The sequence below is a fragment of the Lontra canadensis genome, unplaced genomic scaffold, assembly GCF_010015895.1.
Source record: "Lontra canadensis isolate GAN:19392208 unplaced genomic scaffold, GSC_riverotter_1.0 scaffold71, whole genome shotgun sequence".
Lineage (NCBI taxonomy): Eukaryota > Metazoa > Chordata > Mammalia > Carnivora > Mustelidae > Lontra > Lontra canadensis.
Window position 1 is genome coordinate 5,700,916 of NW_022631065.1, and position 26,321 is coordinate 5,727,236.

A 26,321-nucleotide genomic window follows, 5' to 3' on the forward strand; every position below is an offset into this window, starting at 1 on the left:
CAGAGATAAAGACAATACATCATTCTTCAAGGGTCTATCCACCAAGAAGATCTAACAATTGAAAGTATTTATGCTCCCAATACAGGAACGGCCAACTACATAAGACAACAGTTAACCAAGATAAAGAGTCATATTGATATGAATACATTAATAGCAGGGGATCTTAAGATGCCACTCTCAGTAATAGACAGATCAGCCAAGCAGAAAATCAATAAAGAAACAAGAGCATTGAATGACACATTGGACCAGATGGACCTCATAGATATATACAGAACATTCCATCCTAAAACAACAGAATACTTGTTCTTCTCGAGCATACATGGAACTTTCTCCAGAATAGACCACATACTGGGTCACAAATCAGGGCTCAAACGATACCAAAAGATTAAGATTATTCCCTGCATATTCTCAGACTACAATGCTTTGAAACTGGAACTCAAACACAAGAAAAAGTTTGGAAGGAATTAAAATACTTGGAAGCTAAAGACCATAAGCTCAAGAATGTTTGGATCAATCAGTAAATCAAAGAAGAACTTAAACAATTCATGGAAACCAATGAGAATGAAGACACATCAATCCAAAAACTTATGGGATACAGCAAAGGTGGTACCAAGGGGGAAATACATAGCCATCCAAGCCTCACTCAAAAACAAAAAAACAAAAAACAAAAACAGAATATACCAGCTCTCTTTACACCATAAAGAACTGGAGAATCAACAAATAATTAAGCCAACCCCACACACAAGAAGGGAAATGATAAAGATTAGAGCAGAGATCAATGAGATAGAAACTAGAGATACAGTAGAACAACACATCAATGAAACTAGAAGCTTATTTTTTGAAAGAATAAATAAGATCGATAAGCCACTGGCCAAACTCATCCAAAAGAAAAGAGAAAGGACCCAAATTAATAAAATTATGAATGAAAAGGGAGAGATCACAACTAATGCCAAGGAAATAAAAACAATTATCAGAAATTATTATCAACAATTATATGCCAATAAGTTAAGCAACCCAGATGAAATGGATACATTCCTGGAAACTTATAAACTTCCAAAACTGAATCAGGAAGAAATTGACAACCTGAGTAGACCAATATCTAGTAATGAGATTGAAGCAGTGATCAAAAACCTCCCCCCAAAACAAGTGTCCAGGACCTGACAGATTCCATGGAGAATTCTACCAAACATCCAAAGAAGAAACAAAACCTATTCTCCTGAAGCTGTTTCAAAAAATAGAAACAGACGGGAAACTTCCAGACTCTTTTTATGAAGCTACCATTACCCTGATCCCCAAACCAGGCAAAGACCCCACCAAAAAGAATTTCAGACCAATATTCCTAATGAATGTGGATGCAAAGATTCTCAACAAGATCCTAGCTAATAGGATCCAACAGTACATTAAAAAGATTATCCACCATGACCAAGTGGGATTTATCCATGGGATGCAAGGTTGGTTCAACATTTGCAAATCAATCAATGTGACAGAACAAATCAATAAGAGAAGAACCACATGGTCCTCTCAATTGATGCAGAAAAAGCATCTGACAAGATACAGCATCTGTTCCTGATTAAAAAAAATTCAAAATATAGGGAGAGAGGGAATATTCCTCAACTTCATAAAATCTATCTATGAACAACCCACAGCAAATATCATCCTCAATGGGGAAAAGCTGACAGCCTTCCCTTTGAGATCAGGAACATGACAAGGATGTCCACTCTCACCACTGCTGTTCTCCATAGTATTAGAACTCCTAGAAACAGACAACAAACAACAAATAGCATTCAGACAACAAAAAGAAATAAAAGGTGTTCAAACTGGCAATGAAGAAGTCAAACTCTCTCTCTTTCCAGATGACATGATTCTTTATATGGAAAACCCAAAAGACTACACCCCCAAACTACTAGAACTCATACAGCAATTCAGTAATGTGGCAGGATACAAAGTCAATGTACAGAAATCAGTTGCTTTCTTATACACTAACAATGAAAATATAGAAAGGGAAACTGGAGAGAATCGATTCCATTTACTATAGCACCAAGAACCATAAGATACCTGGGAATAAACCTAACCTAAGAGGTTAAGGATCTGTACTTAAACTACAGAACTCTCATGAAAGAAATTGAAAAGACACAAAAAGATGGAAGAGCTTTCCATGCTCATGGATTGGAAGAATAAACATTGTTAAAATGTTCATACCGCCTAGAGCAATCTATACTTTCAATGCCTTCCCGATCAAAATTCCACCGGCATTTTTCAAAGAACTGGAACAAACAATCCTAAAATTTGTATGGAACCAGAAGAGACCCTGAATTGCTAAGGAAATGTTGAAAAAGAAAAACAAAACTGGTGGCATCACATTGCCTGATTTGAAGATTTACTACAGAGCAGTGATCACCAAGACCGCATGGTACTGGCACAAAAACAGACATTAGACCAGTGGAACAGAGTAGAGAGCCCAGATATGGACCCTCAACTCTATGGTTAAATAATCTTCAACAAAGCAGGAAAAAAATATCCAGTGGAAAAAAGACAAATCTCTGCAATAAATGGTGCTGAGAAAATTGGACAGCTATGTATAGAAGAATGAAACTCAACCATTCTCTTACACCAAAAAGATAAACTATAAATGGACAAAAGACCTCAATGTGAGGCAGGAATCTATCAAAATCCTAGAGGAGAACATAGGCAGTAACCTCTTCAACATTGGCCACAGCAACTTCTTTCAAGACATGTCTCCAAAGGCAAAGAAAACAAAAGTGAAAATGAACTTTTGGGATGTCATAAGATCAAAAGCTTCTGCACAGCAAAGGAAACAGTCAACAAAATAAAGAGGCAACCCACAGAATGGGAGAAGATATTCACAAATAACACTACAGACAAAGGGCTGATATCCAAGATCTATAAGGAACTCCTCAAACTCAACACACACAAAACAGATAATCATGTCAAAAAATGGGCAGAAGACATGAACAGACACTTCTCCAGTGAAGACATACAAATGGCTAATAAACACATGAAAAAATGTTCATTATCATTAGCCATCAGGGAGATTCAAATCAAAACCACATTGAGATGCCACCTTACACCAGTTAGAATGGCCAAAATCAACAAGACAGTAAAGCAACAAGTGTTGGAGAGGATGTGGAGGAAGGGGAAACCCTCTTACACTTTTGGTGGGAATCCAAGTTGGTGCAGCCACTTTGGAAAACAGTGGGGAGATTCCTTAGGAAATTAAAAATAGAGCTTCCCTAATGACCCTCAATTGCATTACTTGGTATTTACCCAAAGATACTGATTTAGTGAAAATAAGGGCCATCTGTACCCTAATGTTCATAGCAGCAATGGCCACATTCACCAAACTGTGGAAAGAATCAAGATGCCTTTCAATGGACAAATGGATAAAGAAGATATGGTCCACATATACAATGGAGTATTATGCCTCCATCAGAAAGGCTGAATACTCAACTTTTATATCAACATGGACGGGACTGGAAGAGATTATGCGGAGTAAAATAAGTCAAGCAGAGACAGTCAATTATCCTATGGTTTCACTTACTTGTGGAACATAAGGAATAACATGCAGGATATTGGGAGATGGAGAGAAGTGAGTTGGGGGAAATTGGAGGGGGAGACAAACCATGAGAGACTGTGGACTCTGAGAAACAAACTGAGGGTTTTGTAGGGGATCCAAAACCCTTGGGGGGGGGGGTGGTTGGGTGAGCCTGGTGGTGAGTATTATGGAGGGCACTTATTGCATGGAGTACTGGGTGGGTGCATAAACAATGAATTTTGGAAAACTGAAAAAAATAAATAAATTTAATTAAAAAAATAATAAGACACCTAGGAATAAACCTAATTAAAAAGGTGAAAGGTCTATACTCTGAAAACTATAAAACTTTGATAAAAGAAATTGAAGACAATAAAATGAAGTAGAAAGACATTCCACGTTCATGGGTTGGAAGAAAAAAATATTGTTAAAATGTCTATACTACCCAAAGCAATCTACACATTCAGTGCAATGCCTATCAGAATACTAACAGTATTTTTCACAGTTCTAGAAAAAACAATCCTAAATTTTGTATGTAACCACAAAAGACCCCAAATAGCCAAAGCACCCTTGAAAGAGAAAGGCAATGCAGGAGGCATCACAATTCTGGACTTCAAGTTGTATTACAAGACTATAGTAATCAAAACAGTATGGTACTGGCATAAAAATAGACACGTAATTCAACAGAAATAAACCCACAATTATATGCTCAATTAATCTTCTACAAAGCAAAAAAGAATATACAATGGGCAAAAGACAGTCTCTTCAACAAATGGTGTTGGGAAAACTAGAGAGCCGCAGGCAAAATAATGAAACCGGACTGCTTTCTTACACCATACACAAAAGTTAATTCAAAATGGGTTAAAGACCTAAATGTGAGACAGGAAGCCATCAAAACCCTGGAAAAGAACACAGGCAGTAACTTCTCTGATATTGACCTGAGCAACATTTTTCTAGATAGGACCCCTGAGGCAATGGAAATAAAAGCAAAAATAATCTATCAGGACTTCACCAAAATAAAAAGTTTCTGCATAGTAAAGGAAACCAACAACAAAACTAAATGGAAACCCAGAAAATGGGAGAACATATTTACAAATGACATACCTGACAAATGGTTAGTTTCCAAAATATATTAAGAACTTAAACACCCAAAAAACAAATAATCCAATTTAAAAAATGGGCAGACAGTAAACATTTTTTTTTCAAAGAACACATACAGATGGTCAACAAACACATGAAATGATGCTTCTCAGTCTTCATCAAAGAAATGCAAATCAAAACTACGAGATATCACCTCATACCTGTCACAATGGCTAAAATTAAAAAAAAAAAAACAGGTGTTGGCAAGGATTTAGAGAAAGGGGAACCCTCTTGCACTGTTGGTGGGAATGCAAACTGATGCAGTGACTGTGCAAGATACAGAAGTTTTTCAAAAAGTTAAAAATTGAACTACTGTAAGATGCATCCAACACAGTACTGGGTATTTACCCGAAGAATAGAAAAACACTAATCAAAAGCGATACATGCACCCCTATGTTTATGCAAGAAACAAAACAAATGAGCAAAGGCAAAAGAAGGAGAGAGAGAGAGAGAGAGAGAGACCAAGAATTAGACTCTTCACTATAAAGATCAGACTGATGGTTACCAGAAAGGAGGTGAGGGAGGGATAGGTTTAATCAGTGATGGGGATTAAATAGTACACTTATTTTGATGAGCACCAGGTGATGAATGGGATTGTTGCATCAGTATATTGTATACCTGAAACTAATATAACACTGTATGTTAACTAAGTGGAATTAAAATAAAATATTAAAGAAAATTAGTCAAGGGGACTTCCACAGTAAAGAAAATGTAAAATATGATAACATACACACAAAATGTGGAGAGGGGAATAAAAATGAAGTTGTTCAGAAAGTGTTTGAACTTAAGTAACCATCAACTTAATATGGACTGCTACATACTTAGGATGTTATATATGAATCTCATGGTAACCACACATCAAAACCTAGATGAGACACACAAAAAATAGAAAGAAAGACAATCATGACACTATAGAAGGTCACCAATGACAAGGAAAAAGAACAAGAAGAAAGGAACAGGGAACTATAAAAAACAAACAAACAAACAAACAAACAGAAAACAATGAACAAAATGGCAGTAAGTACATACCAATCAATAATTACTTTAAATATAAATGGTGTATATGTTCCAATCAAAATATAATGTGATGTTATGGATAAGAAAACAAGGCCCATCTATATGTTGCCTACAAGATAGTCACTTCAGATCTAAAAACACATTCATACTGAAAGTAAAGGGATGGAACAAGGTATTCCATGCAAATGGAAGGTAAAGAAAAGCTGTGATAGGAATACTTCTATCAGACAAATACTTTTAAAACAAAGAGTGTAACAAGAGACAAAGAAAGGCATTCCCTATGATAAAGAGATCAAACAAGAAGGTATAAAAATTATAATTACCCATGCAACCAAAGTGTACACCTAAATACATAAAGCAAATATTAATTACATAGCAAAATAAATGGGCAGTAATACACTAATGATAGGAGACTTTAATACCCAGTTACATCAATGGATAGATCACCCAGGCAGAAAATCAGTAGGAAGACTGTGTCTTGGAATAGCAAGTTACACCAAAGGGCCCTAAGAGATGTTTACAAAACATTCTATCTAAAAACAAGAGAACACCCATTCTTTTCAAGTGCATATGGGACATTCTCTAAGGGAGATCACATGTTAGGTCATAAAACAAGTCTCAATAAATTTATTGAGATTGATATCATATCATACATCTTTTCCAACCACAATGAAATCAATTATAACAACAAACAAAAACACAAATACATGAAGGCTAAACAACATGCTACTAAACAACCAATGGGTCAAAAATTCAAAAAGGAGATTTAAAAAAATACATGGAGACAAATGATAATGAAAACACAGTAGTCCAAAATCTTTCCAATGCAGCTAAATCAATTTTAAGAGGTAAGTTTTTAGCACTACAGGCCTACCTCAAGAAATGAGATAAACCTTAAACAATCTAACCTAAAGGAACTAGACAAAGAAGAACAAAGCTCAAAATTAGTAGAAGAAAGGAACTAATAAAGATCAGAGAAGAAATAAATGAAAAGAAACTAAAAATAATAGAAAAATATTAATGAAACCAGGATCTGCTTCTTCAAAAGATAAACAAAATCAGTAAGACTTTGTCCAGACTGGAGGGAAAAAGAGAGACGATCCAAATGAATAAAGTCAGAAATGAAGAAGGAGAAGTAGCAACTGACACCACAGATACACAAATGATTTTAAGAGCATACTAGAAAAAATTATATGCCAACAAATTGGATAGCACAAAAGAGAGGTAAGTTCCTAGAAAACATGCACTCTTTCAAAACTGAATCAGGAAGACATAGAAAATCTGAATGATAATGAAATTGGATTTATAATAATTAAAAAAAAAAAAAAAAACTTGCAACAAAGAAAAGTCCAGGACCAGATTCATAGGTGAATTCTGTCAAACATTTAAAGAAGAATTAATACTTGTTCTCTGCAAACTATTCCAAAAATAAAAGAGAAAGGAAAACTTCTAAATACATTCTACAAGGCCAGCATTATCCTGATACCAAAACCAGATGAAGATACCATAGGTTTAAAAAAAAAGATATTGGCCAATATCCCTGATGAACACACATGCAAAAACCCTCAACAAATATTAGCAAATCACATCGAACAATACATTAAATGGATCATTCACTACCATCAAGTGGGAGTTATTCCAGGGATGCAAGGATGGTTTCATATTTGCAAATTAATCAGTGTTATACATCACATTAACCAAATGGAAGATAGAAATCACATGATTATTTCAAGACATACAGAAAAACTATAAGAAAATTCAACATCTGTTCATGATGAAAGAAAAAGGCTCTCAATAAAGTCAGTTTAGAAGAAACATATCTCAGTGTAATTAAGGTCATACATGACAAACTCACAGCTAACCTCATACTCAATGGTGAAAAAGTCAGAGCTTTTATTCTAAGATCAGGAACATGACAAAGTTACCTACTCTCTTTTATTCAACATAGTACTGGAGTTCATAGCCACAGCAATCAGACAAGAAATAAAAAGCATCCAGATTGGTAAGAAAGAAGTAAAACTTTCATTATTTGTAGATGACATGATATTATACACAGAAAACACTAAAGACTACCAAAAAACTACTAGATGTAATAAATGAATTCAGCAAAGCTGCGGGATACAAAATCAATATGCAGAGAACTATTGTATTTCTACACACTAATAATGAAGTAGCAGAAGAAAACATTAAGAAAAAAAATTCCATGTGTAATTGCACCAAGAATAAAATATCTGGAAGTAAACATAACCAAGTTTCTGAAAGACCTGTACTTTGAAAGGTATAGAAGAAACTAATGAGGACACATACAAATGGAAAAATAAACCATACTCATGGATTGGAAGGATTAATGTTATTAAAATATCCACACTATCCAAAGTAATCTTCACATTCAATGCAATCACAATCAAAACACCAATATTAACTTTCACAGAACTGGAACAAATAATTCTAAAATTTGTATGTAACTATAAAGATCCTGAATAGCCAAAGCTATCTTGAGAAAGAAAAACAATGCTGGAGGTGTCACACAGATTTTGAGCTATACTACAAAGCTGTAGTAACCTAAACGGTATGGTATTGGTATAAAAATGGATTTATAGATCAACTGCTCGGAATAGAGGGTCCAGAAATAAACCTATGCTTGTATGGTCAATTAATATGATGAAGGTGGTAAGAATATATTGGGGAATATATTGGAGAAAAGACTGTCTTCAATACATGTTGCTGGGAAAACTGGATAGCTATGTGCAAAAACAATGAAACTGGACCACTTTCTTATACCATATACAAAAATAAACTCAAAATGGATTAAAGACATAAATGTGAGATCTGAAACCATAAAACTCCTAAAAGGGAACACAGACGGTATTTTCTCAGATGCTGGCCTTTGCAACATTTTTCTAGATAGGTCTCCTGAGGTAAGAGAAATAAATGCAAACATCAACTACTGAGACTATGCTAAAAGCAAAAAAACAAAGAAACAAAAAAACCTTTGCACTTGTGAGGAAAACCATCAGCAAAACAAAAAGACAACCTGCTGAATAGAAGTAGGTATTTGCAGATGATATAAGCAGTTCCTATCCAAAATATATAAAGAACTTATATAATTCAACACTAAAACAATCCAATTCAAAAATGGGCAGAAGACCTGAATAGACATTTTTAAAAGACATATAAATGGCCAAGAGACACATGAATAGATGCTCCATACCACTAATCATCCAAATAATGGACACCAAAACCACAGTGACATATAACCTTACACTTAACAGAATGGCTTGAATCAAAAAGACTAGAAATAGCTAGTGTTGGTTTGGATGTGTACTGTCAATAGGAATGTAAATTGGTGCAACAACTACAGAAAACAATATGAAGGTTTCTAAAAAAATAGACATACCCTATAGTCCTGTAATTTTCCTACTGGGTATTTACTCAAAGAAAATGAAAATAATAATTCAAAAAGATATAAGCACTCCTATGTTTATTGCAACATCATATATAATAGCTAAGATGTGGAAGTGACCTAAGCGTCCATCAATAGTTGAATGAATAAAGATGTCTCTCTCTCTCTCTCTCTCTCTCTCTCTCTCTCTCACACACACACACACACACACACACAGAAGTACTACTCAGCCACAAAAAAGGATGAGGTCTTGCCATTTGCTAGAACATGTGTGGACCTTGAGGGTATTATGCTAAGTGAATTCAGAGAAAGACCAACACCTTATCATTTCACTTATAGGTGGAATCTACAACACACAAACACACATACATACACATACACATACACCCACACACAGAGCGATCCATAAATACAGAGAATAAAGTGATGGCTGTCAGAGAGGGGTGGGGATACTGGTAAAATGGGTGAAGAAGAGAGGGAGATACAAGCTTCCAGTCATGGAATAAATAAACAATGGGAGTGAGAGGCATAGTGTAGGAAATACAGTCAGTTCTACCTTAATACCATCATACGGTGATAGATGATAGCCTCACTTGTGGTGAGCATAACCTCACATATGGAATTGTCAAATCATAATGTTGTATACTTTAATATAGTATGTGTGTCAACTATATTTCAACAAAAAAATTTTTTAAAGTTAAGCATGTACAGCAAACTCAACACTTTTATTTTTTTTTCTATGAACAGAAGAACTCATGAGGGTTTTGGTGTAATGGGGGCAGACAGTTGCCCTTTAATGGCCAGATGTGACTTGGAATGAACAGAAAAGTGCCAAGAAGTGGTGCTGAAAGACCAAAGTACCTAGGCTGAGGTACTGAGTGTCTATACCAAGGCAGAAAAGAAGTTTGGGAAGAGTGGGGTGATTACATGTTTTTTGAACCTAATGCTCAGTATTTTACAGTTGACTGTAACCCTGACAGTCACTTTTTTTAGCCTAAATTACAGATCAGAAGTTATAGTTGGTCTAAAAAGACAACTTTGTTCCTTGCTATACAATTAAACTTGGGTTTCTTTTCTGAGCTTCTGCCATCTGCACACCTTATGTTATTGGGACAGAAGACTGATACATGCTATTTATTACTGAGAATGACATCAGTTATATGGATTCAACCTCTGCAGGACAGTGCTTCTGCCACTGCCCATGAGACAGAAGTCAAGAACCGAACAGGAAAGAGATACGAGGCATAATTAGTTTTATCCTCCATGAAGAAGTTATTTCACAAATAATGAGGCAGAAGCTCTCCAATTTTAATAATAATGGAGTGTATATCACTGAGATTACTGCATCAAATTAATGAGTTAGCTACTGATAAGAATGAAACAACAAGATAATAAATGCAAGGGTATTTTTTGCCCCCAGATGCTATTTAAACATAGGATTTGAGAAGAGTCAAGTAATTCCTAACCATCTATCTCCTTTCCTTTAGAGAATATAGTACATAGGGCTCCTTAGAGGTATACAGCTGAAATTATTCCTCCTTGAAGCAGAAAAATACAAGGGCATTAATAATAATAATGCATATGGTTAAGTGCAGAGAACTTAGGTCACAGTCCACCCAAAGAAAGGCTTGTCGGCTTTCTCTTTGCCAAGAGAGAGGCTCTGCAGATGGAGGCAGCAGCCAAAGCTCAGCCTCCCACGTTCTATTTCCCAATGTACGCCCCCTTCTCTTTTTCTCATCATTAATTACTGTGCTCTTCCCTCTGCCCTCACAGAGAGTTGAGAAACTACTTATCAGGCAGTGGGAAAAATGATAACCAGTAGCATTCCAGACATTTCATTACTCAAATCAGCATAAAGTGATTATATGAAATCCCTAGGAAATTGAAGTGGCCTTCTTTTTACTTTTCAAACTGTACTTTGACTAATAGAAAGTCCATCTTATTTAACATCATCTAACAAGACCCCCTCAAATCTATTGCTCTTCCTTGACCACAGTTATCTATAATATGGAGCATTATAAAACGTTCTTCTGATCTAAACCAGCAACTTGACTAGACTCATTAGTCACTTAAAACTGAAGAGATTATTTGTTCAAGTGATGTTATTAATGGGTTGCATAATATCCATCAGATAAAATACCAATACAATGTTGAAAGCAAGCAAAGTATGTCATCACAGGCCTAGAAAAGCAATGACTGAGGCTACCAGGATAGACTGATCCGTAGTAAATTCAGATTTAAATAATGGCTCAGACTGTTCTTTCCTACTATTATTTTGTGTGTGTGAAATAAATCTGTGAAGCAAAGAAAAACTAACCAAATGTATGAATTTGAACTTCTAATGAATACAATGACATTTAAAAGTCTCAAAGGTCACCCTCATAACACTAAAGTAATTCCACCGAAGTCAAAAACAATTTAAAAATATTTAGAGAAAGGGCACAGCAATGTCATTAGTATATATTGGCCAGAGGCAAAGGGTAAAGGGGATGAAGCAGAGATATTCTATATTTTATTATAGCCTAAAATCAATTGTAACTTTCTCTTATTAGCAACATTCAATAATCATTAAAAATATTGTCACCTATAAGGTGGTATTTTGACACTGCCATATATCTTACATAGTTTTATTAACCAATATCATGTTTAATCATTAAAACATTTCTGCTCATGTGTATTTGTGTCTCCCAGGGGGCAAAAAAATTACAGCAAAGTGATAGCTTACATTGGTATAGCAACACAATTTGTAACTGCATTACCTCTTTAGATTGTAAAACTCTCCTGTGAAGTTGATAAGAAAAGCATTATTTCCCCATTTTGCAAAATAAACAGACAGTAAGAGGTTGGTCCAAAATCACCTGGTATTCAGCTTCAAAATCCAGGGATTTTTTTTTTTTTTCCATTGAGCTTTGCTCTCCCTTGATTCGCCCTTTGTGTAGTAGGAAGGGCAGAAATGTCACCTCCCTTTAAAGAGGAGATTAAAATTGCAGTGGCAGAAACAGCAATGACCCCTGGTGAAGAAAAGGCTCCTGACAAAATTCTGACTGGTCTCTTGATTTATTAAAAGCAGTGCTTAGAGCAGAAGGGAATTAGAGTTATACAATTTTTAATTTCCCTGTCAAAATTATAGAATCAGGTTGTTGAAGCTGATCCTTTATATGTAAAGTTGAAACATAAGCTGAAATTAATGCTAGATCATGACCCAGCATTCAGACTATTACATGTATAGATGCACACACACCTATGTATCGATACCCTTTTTTTCCAAAGGGATATGAACAAATCATTCACCTTACCTTTAAAACAGTACTTAAATACACTGCAAAACAGCACAGAACACAAATGAGTCACTCAACCCCCACGGGTTAGATTTTATGACTGACTTTGGATAGATAATTAAAACAATAATAATCACAAAAATGAATCTGTCCTCCTTGACTATCTGCTAAGAATTAGGTCCAGATCATTTTGACTTACACATGTAAATTTTATAATACCACTGCCTTGCTTTGATGTAGTATTTGAATTTTTCAGCAGGCTTTCACAGGCTAATATACACTGTTACACTTCTGGGTTTAATGAGAAAATCATCTTTCTGTCTCTGGGCCTCACCTTGTGAAGTCTGTCATTTCCATCATGATCATACACATCTGCTTGGCCAGCACAATTATATCATTGCCGCTGTCATCCCACTTGGCCACTTCAGCATCCAGCTTGCTTTTCTCTTGGTGGAATATCTCCACCTGCTCAGCTATTTTTGCCTTCTCCTCCTGCGGTAGTTGCGCCATGATGGCCTGTGTGGGTTACAGAAACAGTGTGACTAATGGTGACAAAGTAAACACAGACAGTAGGTTGACTCTGCCTCCAGCTAATGGCAAAGCCAGACCCTGACAAGGTTTACAGGCTGCCCCACCATTCCAGAAAGTACGGTTTCTCCATTCCTAGGAAGGTAAAAGCACAGACTGGTAAGGTCCCCCAATCCCCGTCCCTATTCCTATACGCAGAAAATACAGAGATCTAAAAGGTGCATGCACACTGACTGTAACAGAACTTCTGTGTCACTTTGATGACATATGTTTGTTCAAAAGAATCTATTCTTGACAATTTTTATATTTGGTCTCAGGAAAGTTCTACCAGATGAAAGAATATACCTCTTTCAACACTGAAATCTGTTCAGAGAAGGGGGGAAGAAAAGGCTTTCTGACGCTGGAAAGGAGAGGAATTTTAAACAATATCTGAGCATCTAAGCAGGGTGGGGTGGGGAAACTTGCCATGAGTGTTAGTGAAGGAATCCATGGTTAGATACCAAACAATCCCCTAGCCCAGAGCATTTTAGGGGTGTCATACCTATCTCCAGCCCTCTTCTACCTCCTCTGTGGAAATTCTGAGATAACCATGGCTCCCTGCAGAGCCTAGAAGGATGCAGAAATTTGATGGGATAAAATATAGGTTTAGGAAGAAGCAAAGGTGGATTTTCAATAGTTGCTAGTTAAGGGAATATAGAAAAGCAAGAACTACAGCTGATTCTAGTCATTCATGGATTCTTTATTTACAAATTTGCCAACTCTATAAAATTTGTTGGCAACTCTACAATCAATACTTGTGGTGCTTTTGGTCATTCACAAACAGGCACAGAGTTGCAAAAAAAAAAAAAAAAAGAGTCACCTGACAGGCCTATTCCTAGATGTGGCTGAACAATAAATTCTCTGCCTTCTTGTTTCAGCACTAAACAAGTGCCCTTTTGTGGTCTGTTTAGTGCCACATTTTCCACATCTTTCTGCTCTTTTTTGGTAATTTTGCTGTTTAACATGGACCCCAAGCATAGTGCTTAAGTGGTGCCTAGTGCCCCTAAGCACGGAGAGGCAGTGTTGCGCCTTATGGAGAAACACCTGTGTGTTAGATAAGCTTCATGCAGGCCGGGACTATATGGCGCTTGGCCATGAGTTCAATAACAGTGAATCAAAACTATAAAGTAAAGTATCTTAAAAGAAACATTCATTAAACAAGATTCCTTATTGATTGGTTGAAACAAAATGTTGAGACTAGCAGCTCTCAGGAACCTAACCCTCTATTTCCTCTAGAAGCAATGACTCCATAGTTGCTAATTAAGTGTTCATGGTGACTTTACAGAATTTAAGTACCATAAATGAAGAGAATCAACTGTATTTGTTAGACACCATGTATGTAGCAAGCCCTGAATGCAACTTTGACAATACCTCATTGCATCTTCTTAGAACCATGAGCAAAATGATTCAGAGAAAGGAGTGTGTCGATAAGTGTGACAGCAGTAGTGGCCCTCTGATTCTGGGATATGGGTATTCCCCAATGAAAGCATGATTTGTGGAACTTAAAACAGCTTTTGCAAAGAACAAGTAAAACAACACATACAAGAAAATTCTGCTTCCTTAATTATAAAACTCCTCCCAATGTAAGTGAATTGTTGGAAGAAAAGGTAGTTGATTTCTTCTTTCTTTTTTGTTTTATTTAAATTCAAGTTAGTTAACATATAGTGTATTACTAATTTTGGGGTAGAATTTAGTGATTCATCAGTTTCATATAATACCCAGTGCTCATTACATCAAGTGCCCTCCTTAATGCCCATGCCCCAACCCAAGGTAAATATCAATGGGCATAAGCTCCACAAAACTGGGCTCAACGGGATCTGTCACTGACTCAGGTTAAGACCTACTTGCTACTGGATCATATTCTTAACTTCTTCAGATCTAAGAATAGTAAACAATTACCTCAAAGTGTTATGGTGGATAGTAAATAAAATAATAAATGTGTTTTGTCAAAAAAATGAAAGCATATGTGGGATTACTGCTAATATATTATCATCATGTCTGTATTAATTTTCCTTTCCAGCTACTTCTCTAGCTTATTACATTATTGCCTTGAAAGACAGGGATGGGGCCAGAATCTATGTGACTATGCATAAATAGAAGATTGACATGATTCCTTGAGTACAGAAATGTATATCAGATAGTGTGCTAAGAAGCTTATGTATATAAAAAACTTAATTTACTTAATCACTCTACAAGATTAATACTATTCTAAACCCTATTTTATTAATGGTGATACTAAGGCCCAGAGAAATTAAATTCTCAACATTACATAACTAAAAGCTGTAGGAATAGGGTTCAAACCCAGGTCAACTAACACCATACTTAACTATTAAGCACAACTAGATCACCATGCACAACCATGCATCATGATCCCATCCCAGTGGGGCAACGGTGGCTGAAATTACAAGCATTGTTCACCAGGCAGAGCAACCTGGAGATGAGGCTTTATCTGCCCACGTAAGGGGTCTCTCTGATTTGCATGAAGGTGTCTCTGGACTATTACCTGCACAGATACATCTTACTAATGCCGAGCCGTGTTTACTAACTTCCATGCATGCATGTGTGTGACGTTATATAACTAGCATCGAGTCTCTGTGTATGCACGTGTATGCGCATGAGTGTGCATGTGTAAATACAGAAATTACAATACAAATTTAGAAAGCTGGACTGATACAAATACTATAGTTAAAATATTTAAAAAACTATATTTCTGAAAAAAAAATTTTTTAAGTACTTTAAAAACTGTATCCAAAAGAGGTAGTTAATATACCACCAATGAGTTGGTTATAAACTCACAAATACAATATTGTACTAGTAACAAGACAGCTATTCCAATGCATTTGAGATAAGTTTGGGTTTGTAGATACTAAATACGAAACTTTTCCTCCTGAAGCACCCTTGTCCGATGATCTTACACCATCCTACATTAATCTGTTCTCCTCATACAGAGCTACTAATCCTGTTTTACTTAGGCCTCACAAGTCTTAAGCACCATCATTTAAGCCATTCCCTAGGTACTTCTCTGTTGAAGAATCTGTAAAACTCCCCTGCAGACCTCCACACTCTCCATTCAATCCCCGGATGGAAAGCAATGAAACTTCCATTGTCTTAAAAGAATTAATTTGTGTATTGAAGGGCATACACTTATCTTTCAGCTATATCACATGAGTTTCAATTGTTTAACTTGGGATTTGAGTATTAATTGCCTTGCTCTACTCCTGAATTCCTATTAATGCCCTACTTCTGACTTCTGTCTGAGCTTCCTTAGGGTAGAGGCTGCAGCATCCTGCAAAGAATAGAAGCTCAACAAATATCTTTTGATTGACTGTCTAACCATTTTTCCACTCACTGCATCAACATAGTTCAAGAGAATTTACCAGAACTGACAAATATTTTCTAAGGGCACAATTCTGAAGGAAAAAAAAAATGGCCCCTTCAAAGTAGATTTGCAAAAGAAGATGTTATTTTGACTCTAGGGGTGCTCGACCCGCATAATGCACTTAATGGTGTGTGACTTGGGTGCAAGTGTCATTACATTTGCTTCTGTTTATGTAGCTATCGGTGAGCCAAAGTCTTTTCCTAAATATTCTTAAAATGCTTCTGGCTTTTAAAAATTCACAATTGACCTTTTCTAAAACTGGAATTAAAAAAAAAAAGAAAAAAGGTTATCTATAAACAGTAGATCACAAACTGAGAAATTTGCAAATTAATCAAATTAAAATTCAACACATGAGTTTTAATTAGGTCTTATCAATGTAACTCAGCAGTTTGAAATGTTAACACATTAAAGTCGTTCTAGCTAGGAAAAAAAAAGAGAGGCTGACTACATTTAAATCAAGGGGAATACAAAATATGTAACACACAATTGTTCCTTCCCTCAAACTAACGGAACATGAGAAAAGTGATTTTCATAGCCAAGAGGAAAGGGAACAAATCAGCTTTTCTGTTTCTCTGATGTGATCACCTGGGGCAGTCTGAGAGTTTCTGCTGCTTCTATGCACGTAGTCAAGCACAGCTCTACAGACTGTTGTTCTGGCTGATCTGGGGCCACAAATTGTGGAATCAGAGACTTGAATCCACAGAATAGCCCACCCCAGGATTTCAGCCTTTCCTCTGAACAGCCAACCATTTTTTTGTGATTGAGGTTATAAACTCTACTTATTAAGAGAAAGTATAAATCACTGAAACAAGCCAATAATCACTCAGCCCAGAATCTTTTCTTCAATCTAAATCTCCGGAGTTTTTGATATGATTACTTTTCTAATCTCAAAGAGAAAAATGACATTTGAAGTCTATGGGCTTCCAAACTGACAGGTGTTATTTCCCTAAATAAGAGCAAGAGTCTAACATCTAGGCTTCAAGTACATTAATGTTAATAAACAATGATTAAAAGGGCTAAAACTCACTGTGTCCATTTCTACCTACTTGGTTTTAGTTTTTAAAAATATTTTATTTATTTATTTGACAGAGAGATAGAATACAAGTAGACAGAGTGGCAGGCAGAAGGAGAGGGAGAAGCAGGCTCCCCACCGAGCAGGGAGCCCGATGCAAGGCTGGATCTCAGGACCCTGGGATCATGACCTGAGCCGAAGGCAGCTGCTCCACCTAGGTGCCCCTACCTACTTGGTTTAAAGCAGAATAATAAATATAAGCAGTTAAAAGTTGGGTCCTTCGACTTTTACCAGTCTCAGACCATGAAGTAAATAGGAAAACTGAGGTAACTCTCCCATTTAGTAAGTAAAAACTTTGATGATTTCCTAAATTGTCCATGCTCTTTTAGCCTAAATTATTTGACCAGCCTTGTAATGAAGAACTGCCTTACACTATAAGCATCATTATCATCTTCTTTGTCAACTTGACAATATGTGACACATCTTATGATACTTTTCACTATGCAGTTCTCCTAATGTCATCATAAGGTAGAATGCTGTGCATACACACATAGCACAGACACACGCACATGCACGGATAAGGGATGGAGAGGTTAAGAAAGTTGCCCAAAGTCACACAGCTTGGCCAAGACCGTATTTAAAATAAGGTCTGTGTGACTCCAGATAATACATTCTATCACCAAGGTTAAGTGTCCAAGAGTTGTCACTAACCAATTTTAACCACATCGACCTGTGAAGAAAGAGTATGAAATGTCATGTCTAGGATCACAAGGTCTGATTACTTCTACATTTTATCAGATCAGGGAATGATCATTCTCTGCCTGTCCCTCTCAGAAAATGCTGTAGAGAAGCAGCAGATAGGGACACATAAAGGAAATAAGCACTCTAATTTCAGAGTTTGGGAGAAATGTTCGAGTGGGCACTAAAAGCTTTTCTCCTACCATAACCTGCTTTTAGATTAATTTACCCTTTTCAGAGAGGAAGAATCACCTGAATGAGAACACAAAGTAAGTCCATTAAAATAAGGGAAGGACTGGCTGCTGCAAAGAGCAACCACCTCTGTCAAAGACAACTTCTGCCTCCTTCACAATTTTGACCAAGTTAACATACTTCTCTGGTCAAAAGTTCGACCATCTGTCATCTTAGCAATTCAATGCACCCGCTTATTTCCAACTTACAGCCATAATTCTAGGTCTCTGATTTGTCATCATGTAATTATGGGCTAAAATAGGCTGAGTCAATAACTAATGCTGTCTGCTGCGAGTTAATCACACAGACCACGTGACGGATCTCAAAGACAAATCAGCAAGTGCTGGGTCATAGGGGTACTTTGTTCTTACTATCCTGGGCCATGTTCATAATTCACACTGGAAAATCTTTCAAAAAAGACTGTTGTCTTTTCACCTATTGTGGGAAAAATAATAGATGATATAGACAGGTGTTATCTGACTTTCATTTCCATTTAATTGACTAGGTATCTATCATAAGATGCATGAAATGGAAGTACAATGGGACTACATTCCTCCTGGCAAGAATGGGACTAATCATGCCACTTTGACAAGATGGTGACTATAAAGCATGATAAGGGTTGTATGATATGCTTTGGTCTTTGAGAAAACGAGTCAATGGATACTGGACTGTATCAATACCGAGTTGCAGTCAGTCAATCAAATTGACTTTGAATTGATTAATGTTTGGATGAAATACTTCAAATATGCCCTTTGTCATTGACATAAAAATGCTGGCTTTACTTAATTTTGAAGATGAACTGACTTGACGGATGAATTGATTTTAGTGTTATGCCAACACAGTTTCAAAAGCCTCTCCGCTTCATGAACTTAATTTTCAACACGGGTGGGGGCAGGGGACAAGGACGTGGGGGTTAGAGTTTACAAAAGATTTTCCAAGTAGGGGACTTCATATTCTTTTGTGTACTTTTTTTACTGTCACCAGTCTGTGATCCAAAAGAATTTCTCTTCCAAAGGATGACGATTTTCACTCACCCCTTATTGAGCATTTAATGGATGTCAGGTATTGTGTTCATAATTTTACAAATATTAAGTCATTAAACTTCCAAAGAATCCGATCAAGTAAGTTATTCACATTTTACAGATAATAGAACTGAAGCTCAGAAAAATTAAGCCACATGTAATGGAGCATGGTCCTCACTCTACTCTTTACAATTCAAAACAAGGTCTGTCTGAAATCAAAGCTGGTGCATCTTTAATATTCTAGTTTTACCCTCCCGTTTCCTCATCAATGTCCATCTATATCTTATCAATCATTTCACTGTTGCATGAAACTACATCAGCACAGAAAGCACAAAAAGAGAAACTGGGTTTTAAGTATGAAGGTTTTCCTGACTCAACATAAGACTTAGTCTTCTTTGAGTCCTCTTTAATCTCTGACTGACTGCTCCTACTCTTCTTTCACAATTCCTGAACTAGGGTGAGCTTTCTGGGGTTTCCTAATCACTATTCTAATTACCACCTCTTTCTCAAACTTGTGCTTCCTCTACCTTTTTTTTTCCTTAAGTAAAACTTAACAGGGAATTAGAATGTAATTCTAATTAGAATATAATAAGAACACAGTCTATAATGGGGCTGTTCTTACTGCATAAAAACTGAACCTTGGAAGGGAGGAGAATCTCACCTCCTTTTGTAATCCCCAGGGACTTAATCTCCTGAGACCTACCTTGATTACTGGCATCTATCCTCAATGAGATCCAATTAATAGAATCAGTCAGAATCCTCTTTGAAACACTTGTGTTGGCAGAGAATGTCACAGAGCGTTCCAGGGTGCTCAAATGTCAGCCAGAGCAGTGATCTTTCTGTTGCTTCCTCTTCCGTGCCTTAAACTGGCATATGTCTAGTATGTCTCTATAATTTCTTTTTCTATCATATGGCAAACTGCTCTAGGGCTACTGCCCTTGCCGTAGTAGGTATTGAGAGGGGGATGGGGAGTTCTGTCTCTATTTTGATGTCCTTGAACCAATTTCAAAGATGTGGTCCCATTCATCAGAGACCCTACGTCAGAGTATGGAACAGTAATGGCCCAGCCACTAATAAGTAGTACTCTAATTTTCCATTTGTCACTGCCTCTTGTGTTAACAAGCTTGGTGACTTCAAGTGGCACTGTGGTGTCTGTGCTAATGCAAGATCTGAGCATTCCTGCATCCCCTAGCTATTGAACCATCTACACACACCCAACAAAATCCACTAGACACTTCAACCATTTGCAGTGATGTGGCTTCTCCGTTTCAAGTGATGGTAAGAGAATAGTGTGAACAGAAAACAGAAGCAGTGGTGGTTATTTCCATTGTGTAAAATATGAATTGCAAAGAACAACCACAGATGAAAGCACAGATTTCTGAGCTATAAATCTCTGGGATTTCAAAACCCTGGATCAGAACTCCCCTCAAACCAACTTGGTGTACATAGGCCCAGTGCATGAAACCCGAGTCCTGGATGTGCACTCACCCGTGCACTCTGCCCCGCAATGAGCTGGTCGTCCTCAGTCTGAACACTTGTCCGGCTGCGTACATCGTAATCTTCCTGCTCGAAGTCAGAATCGTCCTCTAGTTCTTCTGGGGTCTACAGGTACAAAGGAAAAGAGAAGAATCAGTATATTTTAAATTGATAACCCTCATCCCCACCCAAATTCTTTGTGCCTACAAAAGCTAAGTAGCTCCCAGGAAAGAGAGCTTGTGGGCAGTTATATGTAGGGGGGTATGGAGGAGGATCCTGGCTCTGATGGAGTCAGAAAAACCAAGCTGCCCCAATTTATCTTAAAAAAAAAAAATTACGCTCGATTACTTCCTCCTGTAGGCATAAAAAGTCTGCCTAGTTCGTGACATGACATGCTTTCTAATTTTAAGAAAAAATATTTGTGTGTTTTTCCATCCATAGAAATCTACTGTAAGATAGAAAATCACCATCAACAACAAAAGCTGTACCTATTATTGGTCTGTAATGCCCTTCTTGTTCTACTCCCAGTCTTTATTCTAGTCTTAATAAGCAAAAAGAATTGATCATCGTCAAGCCAACGGTGAGTCCAGATGAAATATCCGATGTGATCACTAAACCGTATGGCATACAGGTTGCAACTTGACTATCCAGAGTCAAGACTGCCTGAATATGAATCCCTGTGTGACCACTGGCAAAATCCTCTTAGCTCCAGTTTCCTCCCCTGTGAACTGCTGTTGATAAAAGTCCCTTTATGATTTTTGTGAAGATTAAGTAACATACTTTGTGTAAAATGTCTGCATTTAATAGGCATTTAAAAGTAGTTTGCCATCATCATTACTTAGGACTTTTTTTGTTCGTTGTTTTTGTTTTTTGCTTTTTCACTGCATATATTTTATTTTTTATTTCTTTTCAGCGTAACAGAATTCATTGTTTTTGCACCACACCCAGTGCTCCATGCAATACGTGCCCTCCTTAATACCCACCACCTGGTTCCCCCAACCTCCCAGCCGCCCCCCTTCAAAACCCTCAAGTTGTTTTTCAGAGTCCATAGTCTCTCATGGTTCACCTCCCCTTCCAATTTCCCCCAACTCACTTCTCCTAACTATTTGTTAGGAGAACTGCATATGAATTTCATGTCCTCCATGTCCTCCATGCTATTTGTTATGCTCCACAAATAAGTGAAACCATATGATAATTGACTCTCTCTGCTTGACTTATTTCACTCAGCATAATCTCTTCCAGTCCCGTCCATGTTGGGGCAAAAGTTGGGTATTCATCCTTTCTGATGGAGGCATCATACTCCATAGTGTATATGGACCACATCTTCCTTATCCATTCGTCCATTGAAGGGCATCTTGGTTCTTTCCACAGTTAGGATTTTGAAATCAATTCATTCAAACACTTTTACAAAGTGAATCTACCAATCACTACGCAACCACCAAGGATTAAATAGCTCTTTCATACATAGTATCAATTTAGCTAAAACCAGCACAGTAAAATAAGGATCATTCTCTTTTGAGATAAGAAAACCAAGGTTCTGCAAAAAGTATGCCAAATGTCTCTAAACTAATTAATAGCAGATTAGAATTTAGACCCCAAATACCCAAATGTGTCTATCTTTTTCACATTATAAATCAGGTAAGAACTGGAGCTATGGAATGGCTTTACAGTGAGTAGTTACAAGACGGGATCAGGAGGGAAACAAACCATAAGAGACTCTTACTCTCACAAAACAAACTGAGGGTTGCTGGGGGATAGAAGGGTAGGGATAGGGTGGCTGGGTTATGGACATTGGGGAGGGTATGTGCTATGGTGAGTGCTGTGAAATGTGTAAGCCTGAGGATTCACAGACCTGTAACCCTGGGGTAAATAATACATTATATGTTAATTTTTAAAAAGTGAGTAGTTACATGGAGATCCAGTCTATTCCATGCAGAGAAAATGTATGAGTTAGTCCATAAACTCACAAATAAAAATACTCCCTATCTTTAATGACCATACTAGATAACATACATTAAGTGCTTTTCATGTGCTCATCACGGTTTTCTCTAAGGAGTTTACATATACTAATTCATCCAGTTTTCTTCACAGTCCTATGATGTAGACACAATTTTCCCCATTTTACAGATAAGGAAACTGAGGCATGAGGGGTTACACCTTGTTCAAGGCCTTTTAAATCATGCAGCATGTCTTGTAGGCTACTGTCCTCCATTAATTCCAAGATGATTAATGTGGAGTTGGTGAGGATGGTGCATGAAAGGGAGACAGTGCATTAGTGCAACCTTCTCAGATCAACAGTCATTAGACTGAAAGCTGACAGTCACCCACAACTGTTCCTTAGCACAAGAAGGAGCACCAGCTCCCAGGGCTCTGTATTTCAAAAGGAAGAAGCAGACCACAGCAGCACTGATGATACAGTAGCCCATTCCCCATCCAAAAGGGCACACTTTGATTCAGCTGGTTTCTTTGGCCACTTCAGTATAATTAATCAGGTGTGGTTATTGATGGAGCCTTGAGACTGGTCAGACAGGCATAAAATGGGGTCTTCATGCCAATGTCACCTTATGCGTAGTAATTTCCAAGCTTTGGCATATCCTTCTTGTTTTCCTTCTCTCTCTCCATCAACCTTATTAATATTCACTCAGTCATCTACAGATGTTCAATTTTCTTTCACAGAATTATTAAAAGAAACAAGGAAGAAAGAGGTTTTGTTCCCATACTTTATTAACTAAAGCAGGGGTGGGATGGGCAGAACCTGGTTCAAATAACTGGTTGTATTTCCATTGTGGACAGAGACAATAATCTCTGATCATTTTTCACTCTTCTGGAATGTACTACAGAACAATTACAGCAAGTTGGTAAATTCTGCTGACAGATGAGATGACAAGATTGCAAGCACTTTTCATCATTCGTTTTTGAAAAGGAGAGAGAAAAGTAAAATGAAAAACCTCACTCAATAGAAAAAAGGAAAATATGACAGTGCCTATAGTACTGTGATCAAACATTTCAATGATCTGTGTTCAGCAGAGGAGTCAATGACAGACAAAACCCAGCAGCCTAAGGTTAATGATGATGAGCTTTCACTCAAGTGACTAGGGCTCAGAAACCAAAACAAAGTTTAAAAATGAAAGAAATAAAATAAAATAAACAAATAAATCAAATAAAAACCTGGATGTGGACCCAGGGAATCTGAGTGTTTTTGGCCTAACTCTGCCACTCATAAACTGTTTATATCACTAAGAGTTTTTTTACTTCTCTCCTCACTCATAAAATGGAGACAATAATTCCTATTTTCCCTGCCTGCCTCACAGGATTCTAGGATAAAGTATATACAAAAATGCTTTGTAAATGATAAAAATGAACTCAAGTAATAAGTGATAACATATACCTAATAACTGCAATAATCATAATAATAGAAATAATTTTTACCAACCACTATGGGCCAGGCATTCAGCTGAAGGATTTAATCCTTGTACAACCTAATGAAATAAATATAATGCCTAGGGTGCCTGGGTGTCCCAGTCAGTTAAATGTCCAACTCTTGATTTCGGCTCAGGTTATGATCTCAGGGTTGTGGGATCAAGCCCCGCATCAAGCTCCATGCTGGGCATGGAGCCTGCTTAATGTTCTCTCTTTCTCTCTCCCTCTGCCTCTCCCCCGAAAGAAATTAATGTCCATTTTACAGATGTATAAAAAAGCTCAGAGTTGTTAAGTCAGTTTTCCAGGGTGTTACATCTAGCAAGCTGAGAGGGTTCCACAGCCTATGCTCTTAACCATCACCAATAATACCAGGCAAATGGATGAGCTTAAAATATTTTCTTGTGCCTTCATCATTCAGCAAATCCATCCAAGTCACCCATATAAACAGTTCAGTGCATGTGCAGTTTGCTAATTGCATGTAAACGTGTCTACTTCTCATGCTGTTATTTTTTGAATTATTCATTTTAACAAGGAGCAGTGTTATGTTTTGGTTGGTCAAGGATCTCCGTACGTTAAAAGAGACATGGAAATACAGTGAAGGTCTGCAAACGGGCCCAGAGATAATAAGACCTGTATCATGAGGTAGTGTTTATAGGATAAAAATGAATCACCAATGTGTATAATTCACTGGACTGGAAGCTGGAACCTGAGGGTCAAGCCTCAATTCCGCCTTTCTGTGCTCCCAGGGAAAGCCTTTTTTTAACCAACAAAAACCACTTTGGGTCTACTCTTGGTTCCCTGGGTCTATTATCTGTTAGATTGCAAAAGTGGGTTTTATTTGTAAAATGGCATGATTAAAGTATTTGGCCTCTAAAATCTCCTCTAGGAGATTAATTGGTGCCTATTACAGAGGCCCAAGAAAATCATGTGCTTGTCCAGGGTCGCACCACATGTCAATTACAGAACAGGATCAATCTACCTGCTGTTGGCTCCAAATGAAATCCTCTGTCTTCTCTATTACAGTTTCTGGAGGGAAGCAAAATAAGAAACTACTGAAGGATTTAGAGTTGTTTCACTAGGACACATGAGAAATATATTAATCACCATTTAAAAGAATGGCTCAAATGTGTATGAGAGCTTCACTGGGAACAGAAAGAGGAAGACACGGAGAGGCAACACGAGAATCTGGGGGATGCCTGAGGAAGGATTTCCCAATCAGAAAGCTATACCACAAGCATTGCATTTTCCTAAAGTCAATGTAAAAGAAAATCAGTCAGAAGTGATTGGCCACTGGCATCTCTATCCTAGATTATTCTGGAAGTCTCCCGACAGATCTCCTTCTATTTTTTCCTCCATACATTCTACTGTCTCCAGCAGATCCAGGGTGATGATTCTAGTCCAAACGAAGTCAGCTTAGAACACATCGAAGCCTTCCATCTCATCTAGTGTGATCCTTAACACTACACCTGTGATTCCCCCTGCCTGGAACACATTTGTCCTAATATTTTTTGTGGCTTGTTTCCTCCTCCTCCAAGTCTGTTCTCAAATGCCATCCAAAGAGTGACCACCCTTCATAAAACTCATATGCACCCTGTGTTCTATCCCTTTATACTGCCTTGGTTTACTCCATGGCACAGTAACTGGCATGTTCTACCTCCTTGCTTATTATATTCTATGTCTCCCACCAGAGGAATATAAATTTCTTGAAGATAGGGACTTCTATTTTGTTTACCTCTCCATTCAGGGCCCCTCCACCTCTGTGGGGTATCTAGTAAGCATTCAACAGATACTTAATAAATGAATGACCAAGACTATATTACTGAATATTTCTGAAAAATCATATGAAATTATTTCTAATTACTTGAGTTCGGAAAACAAAACTGGGAACTTTAGAGGACCATGTTAATCAACTGGATAATAGCAACCTGTAATAGAAAAATCAGTTTTGTCATAAAAGCCTTCTCAACTCTTCATTTTCTAGCTCTGATGAGTAACTCCAATCCCTGCAGTTTTAATAATATTGTTAATTTATTTAACAGATTGTATTTCATTAATTGATTGTAATAAGAAATGTCATCCCAGCAGGAT

At 37.1% G+C, this 26,321-nt stretch overlaps 1 protein-coding gene across 3 annotated transcripts in view; it reads right to left on the reverse strand.

The window, feature by feature from the left end:
• The window catches only part of CTNNA2 (catenin alpha 2), a 1,106,640-nt gene that overhangs the window by 75,966 nt on the left and 1,004,353 nt on the right, over nucleotides 1-26,321 (reverse strand). For all 3 annotated transcript variants that reach the window (XM_032880681.1, XM_032880684.1, XM_032880682.1), the window contains 2 exons: nucleotides 20,826-20,939; nucleotides 12,723-12,904 (listed from right to left, as the gene is read on the reverse strand). In XM_032880681.1, coding sequence (XP_032736572.1) covers nucleotides 12,723-12,904; nucleotides 20,826-20,939 — 296 coding nt within the window. The remainder of the gene's footprint in view (nucleotides 1-12,722; nucleotides 12,905-20,825; nucleotides 20,940-26,321) is intronic.